Here is an 18,619-nt window from a genome sequence, read left to right on the forward strand (position 1 = left end):
TCTCAAGACTGTATATTTAAACTATAAAGAAGTTCAAATGTAAAGAAAAGAAAAAAGAAAATGCAATTTCTCCATAAACATTCTGTGTCTCTTACTACCAATCACATATTCTTTTGTAAACCCTGAAAAATTTCCCTGCAAAGCAAATAATATACATATATATATATATATATATATATATATATATATATATAGTGTGTGTGTGTGTGTGTGTGTGTGTTTGTGTGTGTGTAAAGTGTTGGTAGCGCCCCTTCCCCAAAGATCAGCTGTTTTCCTTAATCATCTGTATTAGTGTCAACAAATGGCTACAGATACATATTACTTTGAGAATTAAATACATAATTGTGAAATTTGAACAAGCTGAAGGGCAAGAGGAAAAAGCACTAGGCAGATGGCACATTTGGGGGTAAATTACTGAAACATCTGTCTTTCCAAGTCGCCGGTCCCTCTTTTGTAGACTGACTTTCAAGGAAATTCTTTCTTTATTGCAAGCACAGCCCAAAGGCACTGGACAGACCCTCACGACCAGCTCCTGATGGCTCCAGGATCGCTACCAGCAAACACGTTCACTCCGCGGAGAGTCCGGGAGCCACGAAAGGGCAAAGGACACGGGACAAGGGCTGCTACGACCGGGGACCTTCCCATGTGCTGCCCGGGGCGCAAGAGGGCCCACTTTTTGAGTGTGCTGGAGTTCACTTAATAACGGCAGCTTCGGTGCATTCAGACTGCGCCCAACGTCCTTTTGAGGAGGGTTCTCTTGGCATGAACAACTGGAACAGACTGAGGCTGTTTCCAGTGGAGAAGGAATAAAGTGAACAAACCCGCCCTCTTCCACCTCCCATTCTCTAACTGGCAGGGACGGGGGGGCGTGACCGAGGGGGTGAGGGCCTGGGATGGCCCAGGGGAGGCAGATGGAAACAAACCGACCTGGACAGAAGGATAAACCAGGCAAAGAAGCCAGGGAAGGACGACCCACCGACGGAGCGGGCCCCTCTGCAGGAGAGCCCGTGCCAGACGACTCCCGGGGTGGATCCGCTGGCTCTGGGGAGGTGAGGGTGGCACCGGAGGCCCGGAGGCGCAGGGCGCGGGGAGGGCCGTCACTGAAGCGCTCGGACAAGGTAGAGCTTCTCCCCGTGCTCGCTGGTGAAGATGGGCGCCTTTTTGTAGTGTTCCACCAGCTCGTCCATGGTGTGAAAGCGCCGCTGCCCGATGCAGTAGACATTGTCCACAAGCTGCACCTTGAAATGTTTGTTCTTCCCTGACGCTTTGAGAGACACGGAGAAGTCACTGGGCTGGGGACGAAACAGAACAGGAGTTACGACTGGGCGAGACAGGAGACTTGGGGAGACTCTGCCATCCAGGTCTGAGAAGACAAATACGGTCTCTGAATATCTAGAACGGCACCTGCTGTTCAGAATGCCTTAGAGGCAGCCCAAAATTCTGTTGTTCTGAATCAAAGAAACAGTAAATGTTGCTGAGTACAGTCTCAGTGCTAAACGTATTTCAGTTATCTGAAAATCGGAGACTCATTACAGAACGTACGACACACCGCCAGTGTTAACCTGGATGCTGAAGAAACTTGACTTTTTCATTTTCCAAGCCATTCTGGATAAACTGGCAATTTATAAAAAGTAGTTTGCATATAGGCAGAGGCTAGAAATTTCATTTCCTCTGACTTCTACCACTATTAGAAGTTAAGCCATCAAAAATTTTCTAATTCTAAGCTATTAAAAAATAAATACTTTAAGACCAGTAGAAAATTCTGGTTGCATTTTTAAGGGGCTATACTATGGTTCAAGCACAGATTTTATTGAGAAATGTTTAAATTCTGTGCCTTACTTATATTTGAATATATTTTAGAAAGATATCATTATTTTTATTAAAATTGGTCTTCTATCTCATTTATTGGAAAATTATGCATGGAAGATATTGAATGAGGAATGTCCTTTGGGGAAAAAAGTATTGATTAATTCAATAAACAACTATTATTTACTGACCACAGAGTACACGCCAGGCAGGCATGCCCTGGATACGTGTCCATGTGTATATGCATAGTACATACGCTGTATATTGGTTTCTGCTCTCACAGAAGCTACAATCCAGTGGGAGAAACAGATAAACAAGGAGGTGGATGTATAGTTGCAAAGCATGGTAAGTTCTATGGAGAAAGGAGAGCGTCCTGAGGAGGGTAGGCTAATTTAAGGGCTAGTGTGTGGTGGGGGCAGGAAGGGCCTCTGAAGAAACTGGCGCTGAGCCACCTGTGTGAGTGGTGGGGCTGGTGGGAGAGAGCTGGGAGCTGGGACATCTGTGAAGAAAGGGAGGGAATGTTCTGCCTCTTCTGAGGCACTAAGTGGCTGGAGGGGCGATGGGGGGACGCTAGCTTCCCTCAGTGGCCTCAGAATAAAAGCCAGCTGCCCACCATGGCCCAGCAGGGCTGTGTCACCCGACCCCTGCCTACAGACCCAAGCAACAAGACGAAAGTATGTCCTACCTCCAGAACCATTTTCACTCCCGTGTCCATCCTTTGTCCCCCATCCTGGTCAACCGTTCCTGCAAGGCTCAGCTCAAAGGCTCCCCGCCCTGAGGAAGCCTCTTCAATCCCCACAGGAGAAGCTCCTCCCCTGCACAGCTGCTCTACAGCATCAAGTTAACAACCTTCGAGGGGCAGAACCACTGTATTCCAGGAACTGCTCTGTAATAACTTATTTACACATACGTCCTATCCCCCTCGCTATGCATTAGGCCAGGCAGGGCCAGGTCTGATCTACCGTGACATTCCGCAGAGTGCCCCACAGACAGTGGGAGCTAATACAGTTAACTGGATTCCTGCACCAGGTTTCAGCCTTGCCCAAGACCCAGGAACTTACCGCTGCCGAGGATCCATCAGCCAGCCCCCGCTCTGCGTTCCTCCCACCAGGATAACCGCGCCCAGGCCATTGTCTTTCACACCGAGTTTACAAACATTTGATAAAACGTGTGCAAAGCTTGCAAAACAAGAGATGACTCCGTATAAACCAATGACAACTCAGGGACATGGGTGTCTGAGAAAACTCAACTCAGGGAAGGGCTCCTGACTCACCCACCAGTCACAGCTGTGAGCATAAAAGAAGCAGAGAGACAAGTGTATTTACAGCTTGTATTAATGTATCCCTCTGCCCCAAACAGACCGAATGAAAGCAAACCTTTGAGGGAAAAACCCCATCTTATCTCCATGCTAAAACCTAGGGCATGATGCCTTGGAGGGGACTCAGGAATGCTGGTGGGAGGACACTTAAGGAAGAGACAGGAAGGTTTATCTCAGATGAGGCCTCAGGAGATGTATTATTTTCAGGATCATGGCCACTAGAGGGGGGCGGGAGCGGCAGGGGGTGCGGAGCGAGACACAGAACTTGAAAATCTTGTCCCCAGCTAGATCTCTTAGAAATGAATCATCACGAATCCTGATGTCACAGATGATCCTGTCAACCAGCACTAGCAATGCAATATTCTAAAACCACAAAACGGCATTCTAAGTAATCATGTGCACAGTTCTCAAATCAGAACTATTTTCACAGGACTGAACAACGAGATGGATGCGAGCTGGCCTCAGTATTCTCGGTCTTACCATCCAAGGTGGTCGCTGTGTATGGTTCTGAAAACAGAACTAAAACAGGTGCTCCTGACAGGCACTCCACACACAAGCGGGCCTGCAGCATCAGCACCACGGTCACCGTCCCTCTAGTTCTCAGTCCCAGCAGACAGGAGAACCTCACACCGCATTCGTGTACAGCAGTGTATATCAGCTGTGAACTGCCTGACCCTCGCTGAAGGGCTTCAGGTTTTCCTTAAAACCACTTTTAGTTTCAAGCTTCTATTAATTTTTATAAGTATATATACTGTGTGTCAAAAGTTTGCACCTTTAAGTAAAGATAGAGGGCGACCTCCCCTTTACGGTTTAGCAAAGCCAGGCACTGTGCTAGTTCTATAGGTAATCAATCAGCGCTACAGTGGCGTCGCAGTGGAGTTAGTACGTGAGTGAGTCACAGTACGTATACCATATACCCAATTTTAATTAAGCCAAATGATCAACAGATGACTTTCTGAACAGCGAAATTTGCTTTTAAGCTCTTTAATGTAACATCATGGTGCGTGCGTACACGTTATGTGTGCTACAGCAGTAAAACTGATGCAGCAGAGAAGGTAATTTTTAATTTTGTGGGCTCCTGAGCAGAAACCTTCAAGTCAAGGACGAAGAACGAACTAAGTTTACGTCAAGCAGCAGTGCTGAATGTATGGGGAATTCTCAATGCAACCTAAGATTTTCCAATCTGTATACCAAAATGCTCTGTTCCACGTTAACACTACAGAGCTCCAAATGAAGCCTGAAGATGAACTAGACCAGTGGTTCTGCGAGTGTGCTCCCCAGACCAGCAGTATTAGCATCACCTGGGAATTTGTCAGAAAAAGCAAATTCTCAGGCCCCACTCCAGACCTCCAGAATCAGAAAGGATGGGGTGGCGCCCAGCCATCTGTGTTTTAACCCCCAGCCATCTGTGTTATTTAATGAGCCCTCCAGGGAATCCTCACACAGTTTGAGAACAGAAATGAGGTTTGGGCCAACCACCAGCAGTGTTTTCAAATGTTCAGAGCCACGAGAAAAAGACGTGAATGTGATTTATAGGCTAAGCAGCCCCTCCAAGGAGGGAACTCCATGGCCAACCTCACCCCAAGGCTGCAGATGCCTTCTGATTCTGTCCTAAGGAGTCTGGCCCTGCTGCAGACACTCCTTATGGGGAATTTCCTCAGTGGGATGGCTGGGACACTGCTGGGGAGAATGCTCTAAGATCTCTTCCCTTCAGATTGAGCCAGTCTGCTGGATCTGATGGAGATGGAGCTCCAGACCCAAAATAACTCTGTCCCCAGAGAGAGAGCTCAAGGCAAGGGATAACCCCCAAGAAGGCAGTGCCACCAGTCCTGTTCACATCTGCTGCGGTCCCTCCAGGCTTGGCTTTCTGAAACAGACTTAGGGAAGTTGGGTGAAAAAGGATCATGCCATACTTCCCTCACCAAGTAGTAATATACTGATATTACGGCTCAGTACTCTAAATTTAAGCTTGTCAAAGCACCTTAACACTTTTCTGTTTGAATATCTACACTGAGAAAGAGGACCAAAACACACACCAGCCCAGCATTCTCTTTCCACACAGGTTTTTGTTTTGGTGTGTTACTGATCTGAAGACACAGCCCATACGAGGTAGTTAACATGAGCTTTCTAAGCTGGGGCACACAACTGAAGCCTGTTGAGTGTTCCCTGCGGCAGGGCCAACGTGCCCTAGTTGATTTCTGAGGTGGAAAGAGCGCTGGACTTGGTAACTCTTCCCAGTTGGTGGGAGTATAAGCCAGTGCCACTGTTTTGTTAAAGAATTTCTGCATGATTGAGAAGTTGAAGACAGGCATTCTCAAGAACTCAGCAATTTCACCCCAGGAATGTGCTCTCGAGAAGCACACGCATGTGTGTACCAGGGTACGTGTTCAAGAATGTCCGAGCAGGACTACTCACAATGACCCCCAGGTGCAAACACTCCTCATGTCCACCAACAGGCGAATGGACAAATAGACGGGGAGTCTGCTTCATCAGACAATGAAATGGATGCATCAACATGGACTAAAAAATCTCACAAAGAGTGTGGACCAAAAGAAGAAAACAAGACAACAAAAGCTGCAGTATGATGCACCTATAGAATTCAAAAGCAGGCAAAACTAAAACGTGCTATTTAGGGATACATATGTAGGTTTAAAACAGTAAAGAAAACAATTACCCTAAAATTAAAGGTAGCAGTTGTCTCTAGTGGGAGGTGTGGTGCAATCAGCAAGCAAATGTGGGTGTGGGGAGTTGCTTCTAGAGTGTCAGCAATGTCTTGACCTGGGTTAAACAAGTACTTTTTAGATGAAATTTTCTGGGTGTTATAGGTCACAATAAAAACTGTTTTAAAGGTGCTAACCCTGAAACTAGAAGACCTGGCTCCGCTATTCACTAGTCACGCGACACTGGCCGTTATCTCTTCCAATATCGCTTCCACCTTCCTGTCTACTTCAGCCCGCCACCCCTTCTACTCTTTTGGGACACGAATTACAAGTATGTTAAACCTTTCACTTAGTCTTATAAATTTTACTTCAGGCTCCTATAACAGAATACCATAAACTGGGGTGTTTAAAAACAACAGAAATTTATTTCTTTCCGTTCTGGAGGCTGGGAAGCCCAAGATCAGGCAGCCGGCAGATTTGGGGTCTGCTGAGGACCTGCTTCCACACACAGCCATCCTCTCGCTATGTCCTCAAATGGCAGAAGGGCCAAGAGAGCTCGCCCGAGTCTCCTTTATGATGGCACTAATCTCATTCGTGAGGGCTCCCTCCACCTAATACCACCACATTGGGGATTAGGCTTCAGCATATGAATTTTGGAGGTGGAGGGACACAAACATTCAGTCCATAGCAAAACCTCTCATGCTCTTTTCTGTATTTTCTATCCTTTTACTTTTTTGTGTATCCTAAAATCTCTTTTCCTCTGAGCTATCTTCCCATTTACTAATCCTTTCTTCAGCTGTATTTAATCTGCTATAAATCCACTGAGTTCTTCATTTCAGTTACTGAATTTTTTTATCCTCTAATTCTCATTTAATTCTTTTTTATTACTTCTAATTCTCTGCTCAAATTCAACCTGCTTAATTTCTTGAGCTATCAATCCACATGCCTTCAAGACGGCATTTAAAAACTTAAAATCTAGACTTCTGTAGGTCTGTTTGTATTTTTTCCCCTTTTGTTTTTGGTCATTTAGTCTTGTCTCCTGGTAATTTTTCTTTGAATGCTACATATTGTGTATGAAAAATTGAAGAGATACTTTGAGGTTCTCAATAGTGTTACTGTGCTCCAGAGAGCATTTGCTTTTGCTTCTGTACTCAGGGTGGGGCAGGGCACCTTAATCCAATGAAGAATAGAACTGATTACAGCCTGGCTTATTTCTAGTTTGCCTTTGCTCCTAGTATATAGACTTTTGGGGGTCCCTACTAAAGGCCTGGATTTTTTTCTGGGGCCTCACCTCCGTGGTGGCCCTGACCTCCAATTTTTGCCCCCGTCCGCCCCCCCACTGCGGCCTACTGAAAGACCACTTCTTTGCTGCTTTTTGTTTCAATGTTTTGTGCAGCTTTTCTAGCTGTTTTCAGCAGAAGTGTTAAGTCTGTAAGAAATTAGTCCACCATTACCAGAAGTGGAGACTGGTCATGTGACGTCAGGCAAGTCATAACTTGCCCAGACCCCAGTTCTCTATCAGTTACACTATGGAAAAGCAGGACAGTCCGGTGTGCTGGCCTCTGGAACCAGGCTGCCTGAGTTCATATTCTGGCTCCTTTCCTTACGAGCTTTGTGACTTTGGGCAAATTCCCCAATAGCTCTCTGCCTCCATTTTCACAACTGCAGAATACAGATAACTTCTGAAAGTGGGAAGAGACTAGGACAGTTTAATAAACTACAGTAATGTCAGAAGTGCAACATCTTTGGGGAGATAGTAAGCAAACTGTCATTCAGTGGCTCTTAAGTTCCTTTTATGAAACTTTATAAGGACAGCAATCAGCATCTTGTCAAGTTTTTAAAAGATTTCTTTCAATTAAAATCTCTAGAGAATAATTCCAAACTAACTAGAAGAGGTCTACATCCTATTGCAGAAGCACCACATTCTACTTCACTCATGATCCTGCTGTCATGGTTACTTGTTTACATTTGTCTCTTCTACTAGACTGCAACCTTCTTGAGGGAGAGGCTCATTTCTCTTTCATTTTTATATATTCAGGAGAGAAAAACTGGGCCTGATACACAATAAGCACTCAACAGATGGTTGCTGAACTAACTGGCAAAGGAATGACTGAGAGGCTGTACATATTCTTTATGTCTGCCACCCCTATCTTTGAGGTCTCCTCCGGATTTTCTGCAGAGGGAAATGAACATTACCAACATGATGGCTACTTGCTCGTGCTCTCTTTAAGCAACAAATGATAAAGCAGGGTCTTCTGAACTTTAATTTTCACTTCCCATTGTCGTCTCTCTTATTTATTATTGTCCTGTTTTCTATTTGGGGTATTGTACTATTTGTCTATTGCTGTGTAACAAATTACCCCAAAACTCAGTGGTTTAAACGCAAACATGTATAACTGCAGTTTCTGTGGCTTGGGAATTTGGCAGTGCCTTAAACCTTCAGGTAGAACCACCCAACTCCTACTGGCTTGCAGTCAAGACATTGGCTGAGGCCGTAGTCATCTGAAGACTCCACTGGGGATGCAGGCTCGGATTCCAAGGTGGTTGGCTCACATGAACCACTCAGGAGGCCTCTGTTCCTAGTCTATGGGCCTCTCCGTAGGATTGCTTACATGTCTTCACAACATGGTAGCTGGCTCCCCGAGGTCAAGTGATCTGAGAGAGCAAAGCCATAACACCTTTTACAGTCCAGTCTTGGAAGTGGCCTATCAGCACTTCCACCACATCCTCTTCACTAGAAGCGAGTCATTAAGCACAGCCCCTGCTGACGGGGAGGTGATCAGGCACCACTCTTTGAAGGGAGGGTATCAAAGAATTTGTGGACATCTTTTTAAGCCATCACAGGTACCACACTTGTTAAAACTTTCTCCGGCTGGACTGAAATCTAACTAGCCTCAGTCCTGTACCTTCTTTTCAACTTTGAAACATGTGCCTTCTCTTTCCCCCTTCAATTCCTACCTCTGTGCTTCCTCCCACTGTCTACCTTTTCCTGTCTTTCCCTCCTCCAAACACTATACGTATTCAGTATAATTTCTCTTTGCTGAATACTGTGCTAACTTTTCAAATTTTCTAACATCAGAGCACTTCTTGTTATCTCCTTCTGACTATTCCTCAAAGGAATGATTTTCCTGTTCTCATAGTTTTTGAACCAGAGGTTCTACAGAATTATCAGTTAGCGTAAGCCATTCATTGCACCCTTCTCTTTAGGAAGTCATTTTCCAAGTGGAATGTGAGGACAATTAATAGATTGGTAGAAAACCAACCTCTCCCAGGACTTTTATTATTACAGCATCATTACGTTTGTTTAGGTTTTAGGCCCCTTATTTGAATATAACCCCTCTAAGTACACAGCCCTGACGGAACTCCACATCTGCACACTGGGATCAGAGGAGGCGCTCAATAAAGGCACTGACTCACGAATTTCCGATTGTGAGCACCTCTTCCACTATTCCTTCCTTTGCAATTTCTGCTCAGAAGTGAGTGCTTTCAGAAAAGAAAACCAAAGAATACTCTCTTTGATACTATTCCCACAGGTTCACCAACTTGATCCATTATTTCAAATACTTGCTCAAAATCACCTTTGCATTTTTATAAAGCAGATGTTCGGGTCAAATATTTCTCTCCTTTACTCAGGATTTAATCACTATTTTCTCGATGCGAAAAAACAGCTGCCAAGAACAATCTGTAATATCCTCTATTTCTTCCTCCATCCCTGATAGCTTAAGTATTAATATGATTTTCTTCTAAGCACAAGGCTGTGAAGAAATAACAGGGGAGGGAGAGACCATGCTCCCAGGCACTCCTGATTCTTTAATAACCTTAGAACTTCTACTTATCTTCGTGTGTTTCATTAAGCCTCCCAGGTGGACTCAGACTGATTTCTGGTCGTGCTGGTCTTCAAGGAATTGATACACATACTTAACACTCTCTCTGCCCCCAATGGGAGGTCATCTTGTTGGTTTCTTATCAAAAGGTGTATTTCCTTTTAGTTTGGTAAATGGATATTTTTCTCCCTTTTTTTTACTTTTTAGGAAGGTACTCTTTTGTCCAGAGAAGTAGTTCCTTTACCAAAAAGAATTTGAGAACCAATGGGTTAGAAGCAAATCAAAGTCCACTGATAACATTCTCTCTGTTCTTATCTCAGAGAAGCTGCCTTTCAGTTTTATCATTCTATTAGATCACCCTCCCTACTCGTCCAAGATAGCCTTCTTTTAATCAAAATTGACTTACTGTCTATATTTATGTCACCAGCTGTCAATTGATACTACTCTGTTTTTACAACAGATTATCTTTCCCTGGCATTTTCCATTCTCCTATAAATGTGTCTCTGAAATATTTACCCCACGGGCCTAAAGCCAATCCATGTGTGACACGATCAAATATTATCGTTCTCATTAGCTTCTGATATAAACTTACTTACATAAATGAAGAAAAAGCGATCATCAACCACAGAACAGCCCTCACAGGCTCATTCACCTAATCTTTAAACGAAAGAGTGCTCGCTGTCCATTTTCAAGTTGGTATGTGTATACTTGTTCATCCCGCCCTCCTCTCAAATGTATTTCTTAAAGTTAAATGTAGACACCTCAGAGGATAGACTTTTAGAACATTGTCCTCGTCATTCTTTGTCTTTTCGCCATGTTATGCCTGGTGTGACTGCTCAATAATAAATGATATTCAGTAATTCAATTCAGAATTTTATCATATAACACAACGCTGTTCACAACGGCCTGAACCAATTTCATGTGCCACAATTCAGTGGTTCTCAAATCTGAGCATCAGAACCACTCGGAGGGCTTGTTCACACTGAGGGTGCAGGGCTCCACCCCAGAGATTCAGATTTAGCAGGTCTGGAGTGCGGCCTGATAAGCTACATTTCTAGCAAGTTCTCTGGTGATTCTGAGCCTGCTGGTCCAGGAACCACACTTTGAGAATTACTGCTATGGAGGCTGAAAGAAAATTTTACATGGTTGTTCTCCCATTTGTTTGCGGAACTACCTATGCTTGGTTCTGTTCTATTTCCAATGCCTACAATATAGTGGAAACTTTCAAAAAGGTGATCTAGAATGCAGGAAGGAAGAAGAGGTAAGCAGGCCAGTTAGCATACAATTCCACTATTAGCTACCACCCACCGACCTAATTTATAATAAATGAACTGCTTTCTGTGTTATAAACACCATGGGGGTAACTGTTTTATTACTCGACGCTGATCTCGCCATGCTAGTGAGGCTATGTTAAGGAATTGCTTAGTAATAGGGCCATGAGAAACACCCCCAAACAAGCAAAAAGTGAAGCAGAGATTAGAAGGTTATGAGCTGATGCAAAGCAAAACCACAATGAGATATCACTGTGCATCCATTAGGATGCTTTTTATGAGAAAAGCACAAAAAAATAGAAAACCACAACTGTTGGCATGGATGTGGAGAACCTGGAACCCTTGTGCACTGCTTGTGGGAATATAATACGGTGTAGCTGCTGTGGAAAACAGATGGTGGTTCCTCAAAAAATAAAACAAAAATTACCATTTGATCCAGCAATTCCAGTTCTGGGTATATACCTAAAAGAACTAAAGGCAGGGACTCAAAGAGATATTTGTTCATAGTAGCAGTATTAAAAATAGCCAAAAGGTGAAAGCAACCCAAGTGTCCATCAACAGACGAATGGGTAAACAAAATGTGGTCTATACACACAATGGAATATCATTCAAACTTAAAAGGGAAGGACATTCTCTGACACATGCTACAACATGGATGAATCTTGAGGATGTTATGCTATGTAAAAGAAGCCAATCACAAAAAGACAAATACTGTACGATTTCACCCATATGAGGTACTTAGAATAGTCAAATTCACAGAGACAGAAAATGGCAAGTTGCTAGGGGCTGGGAGAAGGGAGAATGGGGAGTTAGCGTTTAATGGGTACAGACTTCCAATTACGGAAAATGAAAAAGTTCTGGAGATGGATGGTGGTGACGGTTGCACAACAATGTGAATGTATTTAATGCAACTGAACTTACACTTAAAAATGGTTAAAATGGTAAATTCTATGTTATATGTATTTTGCCACAATAAAAAACATTTCTAAAAAAAGTTTACATGTTAGTCTAAAAAGATTTGTGAAATTCCGGTGGAAACATGAGAATCATGATAGAGGAAACCAAAGCAGCAGGACGGGTGAGGACCTGCCCTGGAAGCTAACTTGCAGGAGCCAGGGCACTGCGGAGAGGCGGGGAGGCCACAAAGCTCCAACACAGCGCCTCCTAATGAGGGCAGAGCGGTGATACAAAAGAACTCATCATTTCTTCAGATCACTGGCGATACCTCCTGACTCCAGTTAAGGGCTTTTCCTGGGGGGGTATGTGGCAGTTGGAGACACAGCAAAGACATAGCTCCTGAGCCAAAAAAGTGTGCTCCCCTCTGGCCTGGGGTCAGGCAACAATGATCCCTGAACTTTGCATTCTTCTATGAACCACTTTTTTCTCGACCTTCCAGAAAGGCTACAACGATACTGACTGGCTCTGGCTGGCACACCCACTGGGCCTCTTAGAATATTTGGATATTGGTAGTATCAGTAAGATATCTTAGAAACTCTCTCTGTTGGGCGATACTTTCCTTGCATACATCTTGAGACCAAAATGTAAACATTTCTTGGGGAATTCCTTCTATAAGTTGCAAAGGAATTGTTTTCAACAGGTAAAGATCCCTGGCAGGGGGTACAGAGTCGTCTGTTTAAGGAGAGAAGGGATGTGAGCTAGCCTTCCAGGCGCCTGCCTGCATACAAGCAAGAAACATTTACCAAGTGTCAGCTGAGCCGAAATGAAACGTTCCTCCACCCGCCCAGGTTTCTCAACAATCTTGAAGGCTAGAGATGGCAACGGGGCTTCCCCTTCCCCAGCTGAGAAACCACATCCCCAGCAGAGAACGCCCTGCCGGACTGTCCAGTGTGAACCCGCTGGGACTCACCCCCACTCTGGATCTGCCAGTGTGTGCACCTCTGCGTTGTTAAAAACAAAACAAAAGGTACTGTTTGAAGAACCCCTAACAATTGCCATCATTTTCCGTCACTGCTAATTTAGTGGAGTGATCATCAGATTACCGGGAGCTCTTCTGTAAACCAAACGGAGGTCTCAATCAAAAGACAAACATTCAGTTATTTCTGCAGTCACAGCTAAAAAGAAACAGAGCAAAAAACCAGAAGACTTACACTGGTGCTACACGTATTAGCCACACAAGCCTTTCTAACACACTAAGTGCTAAGACCTTTTTGACCCAGTTTTTAAAAAATTTCCATTACAGCTTTAAATATTTGAGAGGAAAAAATATTTCTAACAGGTACCAGCAATTTACATGAGAGCAATATAAATATTTAGATAATGGGGGCTAATGATCTAAGGGATTTTTAGAAGATATTTCTGAATACTGCTATGGATGAATTATCTACTTTGACACGTTTTTCTTTTTTAGTTTGGAAAAGTTGTTCCTCAGTTGCCAGTGGTTACTGGATGACCATTTCTCTCCTCGCTATGCTTGCAGGCTTGAAGAGAGGGTGTCTGGATCCCCCTGTGGCAGCGATAATAAGCCAGGGGCCACCGACACGTGATCCAAGCTAACTGGCGCATTAGCACCACCCCGGAGAGAGGACCTGGGCACCCGCAGCACCCTGCTGTGGTCGGCTGCTGTCTCCCGCATGGAATCTCTGTGCACGTTCTGGATAATTAATTCATCAGGTAATGTGAAGAATATTTCTTGGAGTCCTACCGTGGTGCTAGGGATTCGATGGCCAACCAGATGACACAATATGCACTCTCCGTGCTGATGCGGCCTTTGATGGGGGAAACACAGCCATGCTCAGAGGCGATTACACCCTAGAAGAAGGTCGCTGTGCGACCTAGGAGCACGGGGGAGCAAGCGGCCCAGGACTGCGGGTCAGGGAAGGCTTCCCAGAAGCAAGGGGGCCAGAATGAGACTTGAAAGATGTGCGTACATTACACTGGAGGGGGTGGGGTGGAGTGGGGGAGGGGAGCTGTATTCTAGAGTCTTCCAGATGTGTGCAAAGGTGTGGAGGAAGAGAGAGCAGAGTCCAAGAGCCCGATGGAAGCGCGGTGCGCCAGGAACACAGGTGGAAGGAGGGAGAGGATGGTGGAGCACTGGGCCCTGGAGAGACGTAAGGTGCAAACAACAGAGAAGCCACTGAGCTACCATCAGCAACGTGACTGGGACAGCTGGCCACCATGGTCCAGTGACCGAGCGCGCTCCGCTAACTCGTACCTGCCTCCTTTATATGCTACAAGTTAAGTAAGTTTTAGGCAATAGACTGCTCTCTGTTCGACTTTCTACATTACCTCCTCCCCCAAAAACCAAAAACCAAAAAATGGATTTAGTAGTATTTACTTTCTTTAACAGACAATATAGCAGAAATAAAACTCCATCCAAAGCCCTTCATAATGATGGTTTTGAGGCTGAAATTCCAAGATTCTCAAGTGCCTTCTGTATTACTGAAGGGGCAGTAATTCTTCACCTGCTAGTTACGGGCAATGTTAACGACACTGTGCTAACTCGGAAGCTCCAAGGCAGAGCACTCGCTTTTCCGGGAAGAACCGGGGCCACGCCTTTATGTGAGGCCCATGGCAATTCAGAGGTCCTCGTTGGGTCTCAAAAGAAATTACTAATGACACACTGCGCAGGTTTGCTATCGATTATATTTTAAGAACTGGCTTTAAATAAGACTCTTATCTTCCTCACAGACTCCCAGGAAATGGTGTGGGTTTTTCTGTTTGTTCTAAGGGCAAGTATTGAAGAGCCAGCCGGGACCAGTGAGGCTGGGGTCTCTAAGGCTCGGCCCCTCTAAGAATCAGGTGGATGAACCAGGTGATGAGGAGTGAACTCTTAGAAAAGGGCCCATACCAAATGAGCTTTTGGGCCCTTCCCGTTTTAAGAATTAAATATGTTTCGAGTTAGAAATATTGTAAAAATTTACGCTTAAAACTTTCATTAGGTACCGGGCAAAGAGCCTGACAATTAAAAATAACATTATTTTTGCAATTGGAAAGATGTATACAGGCAGTGTTCACAGTAACCTACGCTTTTTCTTAACATTAACCCATTTATGAGGAAACATCTAGAGATCATGGTGCCAAACCATGGATTTAGAAAGCCTCTAAACCTGTCATTGCAGAGGAGTTCACACCATTGCTCTTCACCCTCTGAGTGCCTAGCAAGCAGCTTGCACTCTGCTCTGACACCTGAGCTTTTCCCAGTCTATCAGAAACGTGAAGCAAACACAGCTAATTTGTTACCAAACTCTAAACAGCTAAAAACAAACAGAAAAACACTTTGGGACATGAATCTCACTCAACAAAAGCTAACAGTTCTACATAAAATTAAACTTCATAGAATTATAATTTTCACCTTTAAGCATGTTTATAATTCTTGGAAATGTAGTATTAAGCAGACGTGGAGTTTAAAGAACTGCTCTAAATAAGTATAAAACCATTAAGATTGCATACAAGGAACCAGGGTTTTCAGAGGGTAGTCCCTAGATCAGCAGCATCAACATCACCGAGGAATGTGCTAGCGATGCATGTTCACGGGCCCCAGACCTCCTGCGTCAGGAACTTTTCGGGTGGGACCCAGCAGACTCCACTTACCAAGCCCTCAAGGAGACTGTGATACAAACTACAGCTTGAGCATCAGTGATCTAGAGAGATGCAGTCATGAAACTGCCTGAAAATGGAGTTTTGGTTAAAAATTATGATTTCCATAACAACTCTAATTTGAAAAATACAGCAAGGAACTATGCTAATTTTTTTATTATGCTCCTTCCTGGCCAAATAATTTTAAGAGATTTTAAAAAAAGAGCAAGGGGGGCCGGCCCGGTGGCACAGCGGTTAAGTTTGCATGCTCTGCTTCAGCGGCCCGGGGTTCGCAGGTTCGGATCCCGGGTGCGGATTGACGCACCGCTTGTCAAGCCATGCTGTGGCAGTGTCCCATGTAAAGTGGAGGAAGATGGGCACAGATGTTAGCCCAGGGCCAATCTTTCTCAGCAGAAAGAGGAGGATTGGCATCGGATGTTAGCTCAGGGCTAATCTTCCTCGGCAAAAAAAAGAGCAAGGGAAGAAACACACATAGGCTACTAGTGTGGCCAACATGTGCATTAAACTATCTTTATCAAGTTTTTTCTGTCAGAAACAAAAGTCTTGGCGGACAAAAAATTAGTATCTAAATACTACTGTGGGGCATCGTAAATATGAGGAAACAGGCGATGTCTTTGGGATCCTTAAAGTCTTACACAGGAAAATGGCTTCCTAAACCAAAGGCTGATGCTTTACAGATCTCATCCTAGGCGTAACCTGTCACTTCCTGAATAACTTTTCAAGGATGTGGGGATGTAGCAATGGAAAAAACAACATACTGAACATACTGACAACTTACACAGCTTAACAGAAATCCAGTTACTGGTTATTCTTAATTATAAGTACAACTTCTTAACCATGTAAGTGTGACAAATATATAAGAATTTATGATGAACAAACAGAGAGCAAGTAGGAATTTTGAATTTTCTAGATTTAATGAGCTATGGATTAACAGGTGGAGGTATGATAATTAAATATCAAGAATAAAGAATGATACTGTTTCATCTTTAGCTGCTAAGGATAAATGACAATTATAGATGAGAGAGGAGAGCAAGGGAGGAAGAGAGAGAAGATGTAAGAAAGAACTAACAGCAGGTACTGAGATTCAGAACAGGCAAGAGAGCCAAAACAGGATCATCTGGTTTATTCATTCATTCATTGATAAAACATAAGCCTAACAGACACCTCTGAAATTCCCAGCACTTCACTGACACCGGATATCACAGGATGTGGCAATGTTTTTCTGAAATATGCACATATCCCCACAAGAAGCACAGATTTCCTGGACTCAGAGTTGGGTATATTTTTACTTCTCAAAATAGAAAAATAGTAAAAATTTTTAAATGCAAAATATCATCAAGCAAGAGTCTAGCTTATTTATAGTGGAATCACTCAGGATATTTAAAAATGATACACATCTTGAAGACGCACTTTAAAAAAGCTGCTGTTCTTATTTAGAAATTAGGCGTCCTGTGGTAACCTCAAAGGAAAGTGCTGGGCCCAAGGACTGCAAGAAAAAAAAAAGGAAATTAAATGAAGAAGGCTCTGAGTCCTGCAGGAATGCTGACCTATCAGAAACCTTTCCATCCTCTGCACGCTGCGACACACTAGGTCAGATGACGAACCTAAGGACCCATGTTGGCCTGGTTGTGAAAGCCAGGCTCTCATCTTAGAAATGCCAAAATGAACAGGAAAAAAAAAAGACAAAGGAGGAGAGGCAAGGAGATCGGGAGACACTGGCAAGAGGCAGAGGCAGTGGCTAGCAGAAAAGGAATAAGCAACAGATTTGTCTATTTGTCCATCCAGACAGTTCCTCAACAGTTGCAGATGACAGCTGAGAACAGACCTGTTACGACCAAGAAAAGCAGCCAACCTGGCCTAGTTCTGCTGTCAGGAGAAAAGCAGCAACACGCCTTAAATTTCCTTGCAGCATCCCTTTGGCACAAGGCAGGCACATTAACAGCAGAAAACGCCACATGTCATGGCAAGATTCATCAGGACAAGCAGTCTTGCACACCATCAGGCCCCACGGCAGTCTTCAGACCAAGAGGGTGTCACTGCGGGTGCAGAGCTGACGCAAGTCTCAGAGAACCCCTCCCCACCCCACATCCCTAGAATCAATGGCCCCAGCAGGCTATTAGTGTGTTGTAGCTCGGTTTTCTATGTTAAGACAGAATGTAAAAAATCTAGAAAGGCTCCCAATAAAATGTAAACAATTACTGTTTCAATTATTCTGAAAAAGCTTATTCTCTAATAATGCCAGAGAAACAAGACACTGGCACTTATTCAAATTCTGAGATGAAACCCAGATAATGCGAGTATCCCTCCCTACCCAAAAGGATCTGGTCCTCAAGATCAGACAGTGACAACCATCTGTGTGTGTCTGTCCCACAGAAAAGCAATAGGTCCTCCATAAGGCCAACAACCTGGAGGATGCTCTTCTCATCTACCCTCTTTCCAAGGACTTGCTTCCTCTCCCCAGGTCCTAGACAGAGGCACAATGAACAGGGCTAACGTGGCCACTCTGTAGTGTTGTTTTGGCTCCTCTCTCTCTTCTAAGCAGTCTTTTCACATTCAGAATCTCTAAATCAAGATTATACTTTTGACTCTGAATTATACTTACCCCTTAAGCACTCTGGACCCATCACTTCACATTATAATTGGGTTTCCAGGGCTTCCTCTAAGTTTCTGCTCAGAGGAGTTAAAAGTGCTGCTGTACTTAATTCTCTTAAGCCTCAAACATGATCTAAAGGAAGATACACACAGAGCTTATGTCACGTGAGAACAATTCAATGTGATGTCTTGCCAGAAATGATAAACTCTCGTGGCTGGATAAGAGAATCTCAGAGTTCAGATTTCAGATGTAGTTAATGTTCCAGCTGGGCGTGCTTGCTCAAGCACATCTAAGGCGGCCCCCCACTCCCCGAGCTGCTGACACCATAAAGGGGTCCGGTTTCCAACACCATGATGCTCCTCTTGTCTCAAAGAATAGATCACAGCTGCCTCTCTCTCTGAAGAGAAAAACATTTTCTGTGGCCCTTGAATTCCTCTCACATCAGTCAACAGGAGTCCTGAACAAGTCCTTTTTCCAAAGGACAACAATTACAGTATATGGTACATACTTACTAGAAATATAGGTTACATCTAAAAAATTAAACCAAACCCTGCTAGAACCAATACAATGTAATCACATTGGACTCTAAG

General features: G+C 44.1%; 1 protein-coding gene across 4 annotated transcripts in view; it reads right to left on the bottom strand.

Moving 5' to 3' along the window:
- Positions 1-202: 202 nt before the first annotated feature.
- Positions 203-18,619, bottom strand: part of NCK2 (NCK adaptor protein 2) — a 136,361-nt gene continuing 117,944 nt past the window's right edge. For all 4 annotated transcript variants that reach the window (XM_058534366.1, XM_058534363.1, XM_058534367.1 and 1 more), the window contains one exon: positions 203-1,292. In XM_058534366.1, the coding sequence (XP_058390349.1) occupies positions 1,098-1,292 (195 nt within the window). In that variant the 3' untranslated portion in view covers positions 203-1,097. The remainder of the gene's footprint in view (positions 1,293-18,619) is intronic.

Source organism: Diceros bicornis, chromosome 40 (assembly GCF_020826845.1).
Source record: "Diceros bicornis minor isolate mBicDic1 chromosome 40, mDicBic1.mat.cur, whole genome shotgun sequence".
In the NCBI taxonomy this organism is placed as follows: Eukaryota; Metazoa; Chordata; class Mammalia; order Perissodactyla; family Rhinocerotidae; genus Diceros; species Diceros bicornis.